At 65.3% G+C, this 12,234-nt stretch overlaps 1 protein-coding gene across 6 annotated transcripts in view; it reads left to right on the plus strand.

Annotated features, from left to right (window-relative positions):
- Window positions 1-9,908, plus strand: part of BCR (BCR activator of RhoGEF and GTPase) — a 96,566-nt gene extending 86,658 nt beyond the window's left edge. For all 6 annotated transcript variants that reach the window (XM_081542106.1, XM_081542107.1, XM_081542102.1 and 3 more), the window contains 7 exons: window positions 2,463-2,522; window positions 3,615-3,724; window positions 4,943-5,082; window positions 5,571-5,705; window positions 6,381-6,486; window positions 6,830-6,992; window positions 7,320-9,908. In XM_081542106.1, the coding sequence (XP_081398232.1) occupies window positions 2,463-2,522; window positions 3,615-3,724; window positions 4,943-5,082; window positions 5,571-5,705; window positions 6,381-6,486; window positions 6,830-6,992; window positions 7,320-7,409 (804 nt within the window). In that variant the 3' untranslated portion in view covers window positions 7,410-9,908. The remainder of the gene's footprint in view (window positions 1-2,462; window positions 2,523-3,614; window positions 3,725-4,942; window positions 5,083-5,570; window positions 5,706-6,380; window positions 6,487-6,829; window positions 6,993-7,319) is intronic.
- Window positions 9,909-12,234: the final 2,326 nt, after the last annotated feature.

Raw genomic sequence — 12,234 nt, forward strand, 5'->3', positions numbered from 1 at the left:
GGCGGGTGAGGAGAGACCGCCATCCCCTTTTTTGGTCCTGCCGCTGCCCGGGCCGGGGTGGAGAGAGGATGGTCTGGGTGTGTCTGTCAGGCCTGCCACCCACCCCTGTTCCCTGCGGGTGCCCCGTGCCCAGCCCTGGGGGAGGTGAATGGAGACGCGGACCTCCATCAGGGGAGGAGGTGCCCCCACCCGCCCAGCCCCGTTGCCCCGAGCGGGCGCGTTCCTCCCCCGGGCCCCGATGCCCCTAGGCCTTCCCAAAGGCGCTCGCCCTTTCCTGGTCCTCTCCATTCCCAGCCCGGTTCCCCGCCTGTTTACTTCTCTGTGCTTTAAATAGCCCAGGCGGGAGCGTGCCAGCCTTGAGCATTGTTTGGGGCTGGATGGAGCCTGGCCCCGGCCTTGCTTCCGCCCGCTCTGTTTGCTGGAGCAGGGCCAGCCTGTGGACGGTCTCCCCCCCATCCCTGGGGCAGGAGGGCAGGCAGGGGGAGGAGGGGTGGATGGCAGCCCCCGAGGGCCCTGGTCCCGCAGGTTGTGGGGCATTCTCCCACCCGAGTCTGGCCCCGACAGGGATGGATGGGGTCACGGCTGTGGCTTTCGCAGGACCTAGAAGCGGGGGGCAGGTCCAGCCGTGCGGCGGGCTGGCCGGGCAGACACGGGTTACTCAGCCTCTCCAAACTGCCCGGCAGGAAACCGGCCACTTGAGAAGGAAGCGTGGCTTTTCTGGGCTCTGGAGGGAAAGTGTGACGCGTCGGGGTTCCCGTAACCAACAGGCCGCTGGTGGGGGTGTTTTTCCCACACAAACAAGAGGGAGAACCCGGGCGATGGGAAACTCGGACCTGGGCGAGCCTGCGGGGGCGGGGCTTCCTGAGAAGCTGGGTCAAAAGGCGGCGGGGGCCGGAGCCCGGCACACTCCCGCCCGATGCTGCTGCCCGGCCGCTGTCCCGTCCACCGCGCCGCCGCCCTGCCGCCAGCCCCTCGGGCAGCAGGGCCAAGGATGCGGGAGACACCGGGCGCAGCCGCCCTGCAGACCCTCCTGCGGTACCTCCACCCTGGCCTGGTGGGCCGGAGCCGGGCAGCCTCGGTGGAGGAGCACATGTGTGCTTGCGGCACCGCGCTGTGGACCCACATCCGAAGCCTCGTGCGCAAGGGCAAGGTGGGCCTGCACGGGGCGGGGCCGGGGACCCCCGGGGTGGGTGGCACCGGGCATGTCCGGGCTCTGTCCCTCCCCCAACCTTGTCCCCCTGCTGGTTGTGCTGGTCTCAGTTCTGGAAGAGGAGGGGAGGGGAAGGATGGGGAGAAAGGCCCAGGGGTTACCGGCCTCTGGAGGGGACCAGAAAGGGTGTCTTTCCGCTGCTCTCTCTCCCCTTTTAAAACTGCCCGTGGGGACGCCCCTGTTGGTCCAGTGGTTCGGACGCCACGCTTCCGTTGCAGAGGGCAAGGCTTTGATCCTAAGCAAGGAACTAAGATCCAAACGCTACACAGCATGGCTAGAGAAGTTTTTTAAGTTTTTAATTAAAATAGTAAAAGTGCCATCAGTGGAGGGAACCTGTCACTTTCTTTGGGAGCTGGGGGCACTGAGCCTGCCCCCTTGCTTCCTGGGCGGCCAGGACACGGGAGCCTCCCCCCTCCGCCACACCTGGCCTGGTCAGGAGCCGGGAGCTCCGCTGGCCCCGGAGCTGCAAGGGCCCTGCATCCCCCCGACTCCACCCGCAGGCGCCCCCGAGGAGGTATGACCGCAGCTTGGGGCCGGGAAGCCCCACGGCGCAGTGGTCTGTGCCAGCTCTCTGCTCGCACACCTGCCCCTCAGGCCGGGGTCCCCACAGCCCCAGAGTGTGGACCTGAGAACCTCCTGGGACGGAAGGCGAACCTGGGACCACCCAGCCCAGGAGGGAAAGGCCCCACCGTGGGTGGGCCTGGCCCAGACTAATGACCCCGCCTGCACAGGCCCCCACGCCAGAGGGGCACACGAAGGGGAAGACAGGGTCCCCAGCTCTTAGATGGCATATCGCCCCCCAGAAGATACTGTTGAAATCAGGCTTCCCAAAGTGTCACCTACACAACTGGGCAGCCTCCTCCGAGCTGCATGAAGCCCCTGTGATGTGGGGGGGTTGGGGGAGCAGGATAGCTCCCAGCCCCCCAGGCTGCCAGGGCGGGTGTAAGCGCCACTGGGAAGGGATGGTTCCCGGGGGAGCAGGGTGTGGGGCCTGAGTGGCCGCTGACTCGCCCCCCAGCTGAGCCCGGGCTGCAGGCAGTGAGCATCTGGGGGCGGGAGGGCTCTGAGGCTCCGGGACTTTTCTAGGGGGTCCTCCATCTGGACCCTGCTTGGCCTCTGGAGAGAGGTGCCGGCCGAGGCCTGCCGCTGATTCTGCTTAGACGTGGAGGAGTCGCGGGCTTGGGCTTGCTGCCTGGCCCGGCCTCTGCTTGGACACCCAGGGCTTCCAGTAACCATGACCCCTTGCTTTCAGCTGGACCCCCAGACCCTGCAAGACAGAGACTGGCAGCGGACGGTCATCGCCATGAACGGGGTATGTGCCCCCCAGCGCTCTGCTGGCGCCTGCTTCCTGTAGAAAGTTGGGGTGGTCCCAGTCCCTTCTGAGACCCTTGGGGCTGGAGGAGGCAGAGGCCCTGCAGGGCAAAACTGCAGCGTGCAGGCCTGAGTCCACGCAGGCCGGAGTCTTGTGGCTGGAGTGCAGGTCACCTGCCAGGCACTGGGCGTCCCTCCTCAAAGCAGGGGTCCAGGGGCATCATGGGGACAGAGGGGCCTGGACCCTGGGGTCTGCCCATAGACACTGAGGCCCCTGATTAGACTCCAGTGCCCCATAAGAATTGAGACCTTAAGAAAAAGCACTGCCACTCACCAGAAAAGCTCTGGGTGTGTAGGACATACCTGGAGGAGGGCATGGCAACCCACTCCAGCATTCTTGCCTGGAGAACCCCACGGACAGAGGAGCCTGGCGGGCCACAGTCCCTGGGGTCGCAGAGTCAGACAGGACTGAAGCGAGGTAGCGTGTAGGGCACAGTGCTAACGTTTGATAGGTGATTCGCGGTTTTTTGTTACACTGTTCTCTCTACATTTTCTCTAGTGTCTCTTTTTAGCTTTTTATTTTGTATTGGGATATAGCCGGTTGACAATGCTGTGATAGTGTCAGGTGAACAGAGAAGGGACTCACCACACATATACGTATGTCCAGTTCAGTTCAGTCGCTCAGACTTGTGTCCGACTCTTTGCGACCCCGTGGACCGCAGCATGCCAGGCCTCCCTGTCCATCACCAACTCCCTGGGTTTGCTCGAACTCATGTCAGTTGCGTGGATGGATACATATATATGGATACATAGATCCATTCTCCCCCAAGCTCCGCTCCCGTTCAGGCTGCCGTGCAACATGGAGTCTAGTGGTTCTTTTTAATCAGGATTAAAGGGGAAACAGAAGCCACAGGGTCGTGGGGGGAGGTTGTGCAGAAGCGGGTCCTCAGACGGCCCTGGCCGTTCCCGGCTGCTGCTGAGTTGGACCAGGGCCCGCCCCCGCCCCAGACCTTGGCCTGAGATCGCGGGGCCCTGGGAGCAGGCTCTGAGGACCAGGAGGGTGAGAGGGTCGTGCCCCCCGCCTCCCCTGCAGATTGAAGTGAAGCTGTCAATCAAGTTCACCAGCAGGGAGTTCAGCTTGAAGAGGATGCCTTCCCGAAAACAGACGGGGGTCTTCGGAGTCAAGATTGCCGTGGTCACCAAGTGAGTGGCCGGGGCTCCTGTGTCTCTCGTCCCCCCGAGGGCGGAGGGCGCTCCCTCCCCGGGTGTTTCTGCAGGAAGGAGCGGCATGGGTCTCCCTCTCTGTGCACAGTCCTGCACTGGGACCCCTCGCAGGCCGGTGGAGCACTCTGTGCGTGGCTGCCTCCCGTGTTGACCATGGAACAGGTCCCCAGCAGCTCAGGGCTGTCCCGCCCCCTTCTGCACCGCCCCTGGAGCCGGGCTCGCCAGGGTTCCCTTCCCTCGCTTGGAGTTGGGCAGGATCCGAGCTCCTGTCTGCCCCCACCCCGTCACGGGTCAGTCGTCAGGAGACGCTTGTGTGCAGGTTCAGGGTGGGCCTTGGGGACACAGCCGCTTCCTCCGGAATCCACTTTCCCTGGTTTGGAGTCTGGCCCGGCCCTGACCTCAGTAGTTGTCAGGCAGGACACCTGTTGTGTCCTAGCACTGCCCCCTGGCCCCCGGCTACACCCCAGCCGTCTCCCAGCTCCTCCAGGCGGCTTTGGGCGGGAGCAGGGACCCCCAAATGAGCACCACTCGTGAGAGGGGCTGGGGACAGGGCTCTGCTGGGTCCCGGATCCAGTCGCTAAACTAGACTGAAGCAAACTAGACTGAAGCGACCCTCTAGCCAGCGGGGCTCCTGTGTTTGAAGAGTTCTTACTCTGGCGTCCTGCTTGCAGGGGCTGGAATCGTCCCGTTAGGATGCGGAAGAGAGAAGGGTAGTGTCATAGGATTCCCAGCCGAGCGCAGGGGCGAGGAGGCCCCGTGGACTTGGTCCTCTGGCCTGGCTGCCTGCCGGACGCAGGGCTCCCCTCTGCCTGAGGCCTGGAGGGGTCCGCGGATGGTGGGCCGGGGTCCCCCCCACTCCCGCCCGACTCGGAGACCAGACCACTTCCCAGGACCCTTGCAGTCAGTCGCCCATCAAACCAGGGCCCGGGGAGCTCCGGACTGACCTCCGGAAGCTGACCTCGCTCAGAAGGGCCTCCCGACCACGCCCCCAGGGCGGGTGTGTTTGGAGGGTGTCCAGCCCACCGGGACTGTTGGAAAGACCCTGATGAGATGGAGGCAGTGACGATTGTGAGACCGCAGAGCCCAGGGAGGACCCAGGGCAGGCTCTGGTGCTCTGGGCGGCCGATGGGCGAGGGGGCGGGGCTGCTGGACACTGAGGCACCGCCCCCTTCCCCGCCCCCCACCCCACCCCCGCAGGAGGGAGCGGTCCAAGGTGCCCTACATCGTGCGCCAGTGCGTCGAGGAGATCGAGCGCCGGGGCATGGAGGAGGTGGGCATCTACCGCGTGTCCGGAGTGGCCACGGACATCCAGGCCCTGAAGGCGGCCTTTGACGTCAGTGAGTGTCTCAGCGGCCGGGCGGTGGGAGGGAGGGGTACACGCGGTGCGTGCTCCGCTGGGGAGGGAGGTTCCGCAGAAGCCAGTTCCCAACCTGTCCTGACCACATGCGTGTGGCTCTTGCCAAGTGCGACCAGGAGCTTCCGTGGGGAGGCCCCCAGCTCTACCTGCCCGGGGCTCAGCTTGCCCCCCCAGGGGTGGGTGTGAAAGGTGCCAACAAAGCCCAGGGGTCAGCAAGTCTGGTGCCAAGAAGCTGGTGGAACAGCCTGATTGCCAGATAGGGACGGGAGTCCCCAGGGTTGTCCTCAATGGGTTTCTCCTCCCACCGCGGGGGGCCTGGAGCCCCGGACGCGTGGCGCAGGGTGGGGGGACACCCCCACTGTAGTTACAGCTCTCGTCAGGTGACCCGCATGGGCGGCTGGGGCTCAGAGGGTGGTGCCGACTCGGGGTCCGCGGCGGGCTCCACTCCACTTCCACACTCTTCCCCAGACAACAAGGACGTGTCGGTGATGATGAGTGAGATGGACGTGAACGCCATCGCCGGGACGCTGAAGCTCTACTTCCGCGAGCTGCCTGAGCCCCTCTTCACCGATGAGTTCTACCCCAACTTTGCCGAGGGCATCGGTGAGCGCGGGGCGTCCCCCATCTCCCCTCTTGTCCGCCTTTGTTGGGGAGAAACCCGAGTTGCAGCACAAACTCTGCATGCAGTGGGGGACTGGGAACCCAGCCGTCCCGAGAGGCCTCCACGGGCTGACCACTGCCGCACCCAGCCCTCGAGGTTGCCGAGCGGAGGGGCTGCCGTTGTGGAGATGCCTGTGTGGGGTCTGGAGGCCACTGTTCTCACTGGCCCCAGACCCTGGCCCATCAGTCAGGGCTTCGGGTATACCCTGACCCCAGGCCCACCTGGAGGGTGGGGGGTGCTGGCACTCGGGGAGGCTGCAGCCTCTGTACCCGCCTCCCCCCCACCCAGGACTGCTCAGCAGAGGACCTGCCCTCACCCAGGTGCAAAGGCTGATGTGATGGGGGGTCTCTGGCCCCCGCTTCCCCTGAGCAGAAGATGGGAAGGGCCGAGGGGGCCAGGAGGGCAGCTGTGCCCGTCATCCCCTGGCTCTGGTCCCTGTGGTGCTCTCAACCCCTCTGAGGTTCAGAAAAGGTGTCCAGGGTGGCCAGGCTCCCCCCCCAGGGCCCTCACGGGGGCCAGTGCCATGGGAGGCAGGATGGGGACCGGCCCGGGCCCTGGGGGAGCCTTCCAGCCCCGGGTCGGGACTGTGAGAAGTAAGCGCCCCCTGCCCCCCGCAGCGCTCTCAGACCCCGTGGCGAAGGAGAGCTGCATGCTCAACCTGCTCCTGTCGCTCCCGGAGGCCAACCTGCTCACCTTCCTCTTCCTCCTGGACCACCTGAAAAGGTAGCCTCCCTCCTCTGGGGTGCTCAGGGCTCGGATGGGTCCCCTGCACCCAGCAGACTCCCCGGCACCCGGGGCATTCCCTCTGTAGTGCTTCCCCCATCTGTGGGGGCCCCTCCGAGTCCCGGTGCCCCTACCACCCCCGTCCCCCTGCGCCATGGCCAGCCGCGGGCTCGAGGGTCCCCTCCCCATCCCGCCCTTCCCCTGCTGGCCTCAGCCCTCTGCATCCCGGGGCCTCCGACCCTGAAAAGCCGGGCTGGGTCAGCTGGGGAGGAGCCCTCCCGCCCTCCCTGCCCTGATCCCCGAGGCGGCGTCACAGCAGTTTCCTCCCCACACCCCTCGTCAGGGTGGCGGAAAAGGAGACGGTGAATAAGATGTCCCTGCACAACCTCGCCACGGTGTTCGGCCCCACATTGCTCCGGCCCTCTGAGAAGGAGAACAAGCTGCCCGCTAACCCCAGCCAGGCCATCTCCATGACCGACAGCTGGTCCCTGGAGGTCATGTCCCAGGTATGGTGGCCTCGCTTACGTGGGCTGGACCTGTGGCCCCTGCCTGCCCCGCCCCCTACACCCTCGTGTCCTGCCAGGGGTTCCCACCGAGCCGCGCAGGGGAGGTGGACGGGACCACGAGGCAGGCAGGGGTGGGGAGGGCAGGCCACGGCTCCGCCCTCTGCTCTTGGCTGGGGCTTCCGGGACCGGCCTGCCTGGTGGTCCTTGGCGGGGGTGTGGGGGGCAGGCCTCCTGCTGTGAGGGGCCCGTGTCCCCAGCAGGGCCTTGGGCTCTGCCGTGGTGGGAGGACCTCCCCCGCTCTGAGCCGCCGTCCCCTCCGCCCCGCAGGTCCAGGTGCTCCTGTACTTCCTGCAGCTGGAGGCCATCCCCGCCCCGGACGGCAGGAGACAGAGTGTCCTCTTCTCCACCGAAGTCTAGAGGCCCCGGCCCAGCCCCGAGAGAGCAGAGGACGGCCCGGGACCCTGCCAGGGACACGAGCCGTCCAGCCGCAGAGCGGGAGCTGAGCCTCCTGGAGGAGTCACTGGGCCACCCCCGCCGGGGCGCACGCTGCTGCCGAGAGACAGCCACCCCTGGCGGAAGCGGCCGGGGCAGTCAGTGTCCGCGCCGCCACCAGAGGGCGCGCCGGACCAGCGCGTCCGCGTCGCGGGCCCGGGGGGACCAGGCGAAGGGAGCGGTTCTAACTTAGGAGAGCTGGAAGATTGCGGCTGGATCCCCTGTCCGGATGAGCGCGCGTCTCGGGGGGGCAAGGGAGCGGGCAGCAGCGGATTCCCTGACTCCCGAGTCGTCGTCCTGAGGAAACACCGCCGCCGCGTCACGCCCCGGGGGCCAAGCCCAGTCCCGCGCGGCGGGAGCGTGTCCGTGTCCCAGATCCAGAGCGCCGTCCTGTTTGGTAACCCGGCTGGAGGAGCCGAGTCTGCTCCGTGGAGCGCCTGGCCCCGTGCGCCTCCTGGCTTCTGCTTCTCTGCAGAAGGCTCTGCGGCAGGCGCGGGTCTTCCTCCTGCCCCGTCCCGCGCGGCGGGAGCGTGTCCTGTTTGGTAAGCCGGCTGGAGGAGCCGAGTCTGCTCCGTGAAGCGCCTGGCCCCGTGCGCCTCCTGGCTTCTGCTTCTCTGCAGAAGGCTCTGCAGCAGGCGCGGGTCTTCCTCCTGCCCCGCCCTGCGTGGCTTTCCCGACCACCAGGAGAGGGGCCCGGGCTGCGCGCGGTACGGCTGGTGTTCTGGGGAGGGCGGGCCGCCCACCGTCCAGACCGCCCCGCCGGGCGCACGCACGCCTCGCCGGCTCAGAAGGGCTCCGGCATCCTCCCACCCGTGGCCCGTCTGCCCCCCGCCCCCTCCTGGCCCCGATCACGGCCCGCCCCCGACCGCCAGATCGGCTCCGCCCCCTCGCCGCACGCGCCCCACAGACTCTTGCAAAGGTTTTCTTCCCTTGGTGGCGGCGGCAGCTTGCCGACAGCTTGTTTTAAACTTTGATCCGAATAGCCTTTTGATACTTGAATATTTTTAAGTTTTATACATAGTTTCTAATTTTTTTTTTTTCCTAACAAGATTCAGATACCCACTAAGATGTTAGAATGTACTCTGTGGACAAGCGATGTCCACAGCGGCATCTCGTCTTCCTCCACGCGCCAGCCCTCTTTTCGTCGGGAGCTGCTCCGGAAGTCCCCTGGGCACCCGGAATTGGGGGAGGAGATTGGGAACAGGCCGAGGGTGGGGGTGCCCACCCCGGAGCAGGTAGAGGGACCGACCCCCACCGCACGCCCACACTCTACGCCCCTGTGCTGAAGCCAGGACGTGGCTGGTTACCCTCCCGACCGTCTGACTTAGAGGAGACAGAACCGGGGTCGCCTCTAGGTATCTTGAAGACACGCGTCTATGAAGAATTGCATCGCTTTCTAAGAAGGGGCGGGGGCAAGGAGAAAAGAAACAGGCAAAGCTTCCAGGCTGGACTTGCGGGAAGAGAGGGTGTCACTGAACCCGAGAGGGAAGCGGAGGCACGACTCAGGAAAAGGCGTTCGCTTGTCACGCGATTAGACCGGCCCCGTCCCGAGTCCCAGCTGGGGTGGGAGGCTCTCCCCCGTCCTGTCGACGGGCAGGAGCTCCAAGCACGTGGGGGCCACGTGCCGCTCCCTCTCCTTTCTGCTCGCGGACCTGCTGACCCGGGATGGAAAGAGAAGCCACCCGAAGGTCTTACATCCTTGTACCGTATTTATTTAGCTGTACTTGCTCTCGTGGGGAGAGCCGTGGTCCCCCTGGGGAATGAGGGTGTAGCGGATGGCGAGGGGTGTCGTCTGTCCCCGAATGTTCTCTGGACTCGAGGGGTCTCCCCGGCCTCCGGCCCCCGACCTCTTCTAGCCTAGCTTCCCATCCCATCCAGCCCTGCGGGGGGAACGCGCTCTGCCTGGAAAGCCCTGGCCTGGTCTCTGTTACCCTGAAGCCTTCATGATCTGCGTCCATTGCGTTGAAACTGGAAACCCGTCTCTCAGCGTCTGTGCCAATCCTGGTTCCCTGCCGCACCTCCTTCCCCTCTTGGAGCTCTTGCTTTACGTAGGACGCGCCATCGGGTGGCGGGATGACTGCTTTTCTCTTCCACGGCTGTCGAGGTGCTCCTTCGCTGGCCCACCATGGCGGTGGTCGCTCTGGGTCCCCAGGCGTCCCCGTTGCCCGTCTGACACTCCGGCCCTGACGGTCAGCGAAGCCAGCGGGCGGGTGACCGTCTGGGGTCCAGACGTGACCTTCCACGAGGCTCAGCGGCCGGACTCTGCCTCGCCGCCCGGGGCCCTGCATCTGGAGCCCGGCCACACGCTGAGGTCGGCAGTGGGTCTCTGGGCGGCCGTGTGTCTGAGTTCCAGCTCTGCCATCTCTCCCGCTGTGGTGGGGGGGAAAGACTGCTGACAACTTTCATTAAAGTTCCTTGAGACGACTTGTGTCTGTGCTGTGGCTGCCGTAGAAACGCCACGACCAGGGGCTCTGGGAGCGCCCCCGATGGGGCCGATGGGTCAGGGCTGGGGGTGGGCGTTGGGGCTGGAAGCAGCAGCCGGTGGAGTGGACAGGCAGGCATCCAGGAGGCCTCCCTGAGGAGGTGGGCACCCTGGGGACAGGCCCGGCCCGGGGCATCCACTTGCCCGCAGGCCACCTCCCCGCCAAGTGTGGGGCCGTCGGGTTTGGGGTGACAGCTGTGGGGACACGGGCCGTGCCCAGCTTGGGGGGGGTCCAGCCATGCCCAGCCCAGCCCTTCATGAGCCCTTGTGCCCCCATGGTTTCCACTGGTGCTGCCGGGCCTAGCTTTTGGGTTGCTGGCCACGGGGTGTGGGTCCCCTTAGCCGCCACCAGCCTTCCCTCAGAAAAAGCCACCCAGTGTCCAGGGAAGCAGTGCCCCTGTGGAGATGGGCATGCCAAGTGGGCTCTGCTGGGGACAAACTGGGCCACAGCCACGGGGATCTGCATTGCCGTCCTCAACGTCTGCCAGCATCACCCCAAGGTCCCTCCCAGGGGCCTTCCTTGAGGCCTAAGGGTTGGCATTTGCAAAGCTGCACGGGAACCATGGTGCTGCCCTCCTGACGCCTGCTGACAAGGAAAAGGCTTCCACAGGCGCCCTCCTAGGGTCTGGCCGCGGAAAGGCAGTTCTGTGTGTGTATGTCCGCTCAGTTGTGTCTGACTCTTTGAGACCCCCTGGACTGTAGCCCGCCAGGCCCGGCCCCTCTGTCCGTGAGATTCTCCCCGCGAGAGTACTGGAGTGGTTTGCCATTCCCTCCTCCAGGGGATCTCCCCGAAAGTCTAGTTAGATCTCTGTATCCCTGCCTTCCGGATCCTGTTTGAAAACCTTTTATAAAAAGAAAAGCTCCAACGCATCTCTCTCATTAGGAATTTATTTGGGGACAAGCTGACTGTTGCCCATTGTTCCTGAGAGCAGGGGCTTTGTCCAGCCCAGCCCGGGCCAGTGGCATGGCCAGGGAGCGGGACCGTTTGCTGCTGTGGGGTCTGAGGCCTTAGACCTCAAAGACCCTTGGAGTCAATCTCTTTACTTGGTAGGTGGGTAAATGGAGGTGCACGGAGGCCCCCCCCCGCCGTCTCGGCTGTTTGAAGAGCGGAGACAGGCTGGGGGTGTGGTATCGCCACGCTCCCCACAGGCCGGCTCCCGCCCTGCTGGGCTAGACGTGGCCACCCGCGCGGGCCTCGGGCCGAGGCCTGGTGTCACACACGTACCCCGGGCGGATGAAGATGGGTAAGAGTTTCTGTAGAGATCTCAGAAGAGCTTGTATACCCCCCACCCCTCCCCCCCCCAAAAAAAGAAGACCCCAGTGGCCTTAAAAGGAATTATTTCCATGATGGAGCGAATGATGAGCTGTTCCCAACAGCTCTGAAAAGATAAACAGAAAAAGTGAGGGGGAGACAGACACACCAGCTCTTGAGGAGGCCCAGATGGCCTCCCGGAGTGGCCACCCTGGGTCAGCGGGCAGGATCCAGGCCGCGAGTCACCCCGGGGCGAGGGAGGGCGCTGTCAGACCCGGGGTGGGCAGAGCGTGACCAGCAGGCGGCCACAGGAATGGTCCCGTGGAAGACGGGGGCCTGCTGCATCTGAGCTGCGCCCAGGCTGCAGTCGCTGCTTGGGGGGCGAGGGGGCAAGGCTGTGTGTCCCCGTATGAGATGCGCTGAGCGCCCAGCCCGACGTCACAGGCCACATGTCCCGGGACAGACCTTCTGGGGGCCTCTTTGGCCCGTTCAGCCAGATCACTGAGGGCTCGGTCTGCACACCAGCTCTCTTCCATTCCCCTCCTGTGGCGGACCTGACTGGAAACTCGCCCTTGGGATTTCCAAGTCCCTTGCTGGAGGGGAGCCAGGCTGCTAGGATAAGCTCTGCGTACGTGCTAAGTCCCTTCAGCCGTGTCCGACTCTGAGACCCTGTGGACGTGGAGCCCGGCAGGCTCCTCCGTCCGTGGGGATTCTCCAGGCAAGGATGCTGGAGAGGGTTGCCATCTCCTCCTCCAGGGGCTCTTCCCAGCCCAGGGATCAAACACGCGTCTCTTGCATCTCTTGTGTTGGCAGGCAGCTTCTTTTACCAGGAGCGCCAGCTGAGAAGCACAGCTGCTGGGGAAGGGTAGATTCAAAAGGGATTCTGGCCGAGGAAGGGGCCTGATGGGCGGGGTCTACACGGGAGCAGCCGCCCACCCCATCCCAGGGCAGGTGGTGGTCAGCGCCGCCTGGATGGTGGCCGGCCGAGACCTGCGGCCTCCCCGGGGCTCGAGGCT

The sequence above is a fragment of the Giraffa tippelskirchi genome, chromosome 11 (genome assembly GCF_054371585.1).
Source record: "Giraffa tippelskirchi isolate mGirTip1 chromosome 11, T2T-mGirTip1v1.2.pri, whole genome shotgun sequence".
NCBI classification, from domain to species: Eukaryota; Metazoa; Chordata; class Mammalia; order Artiodactyla; family Giraffidae; genus Giraffa; species Giraffa tippelskirchi.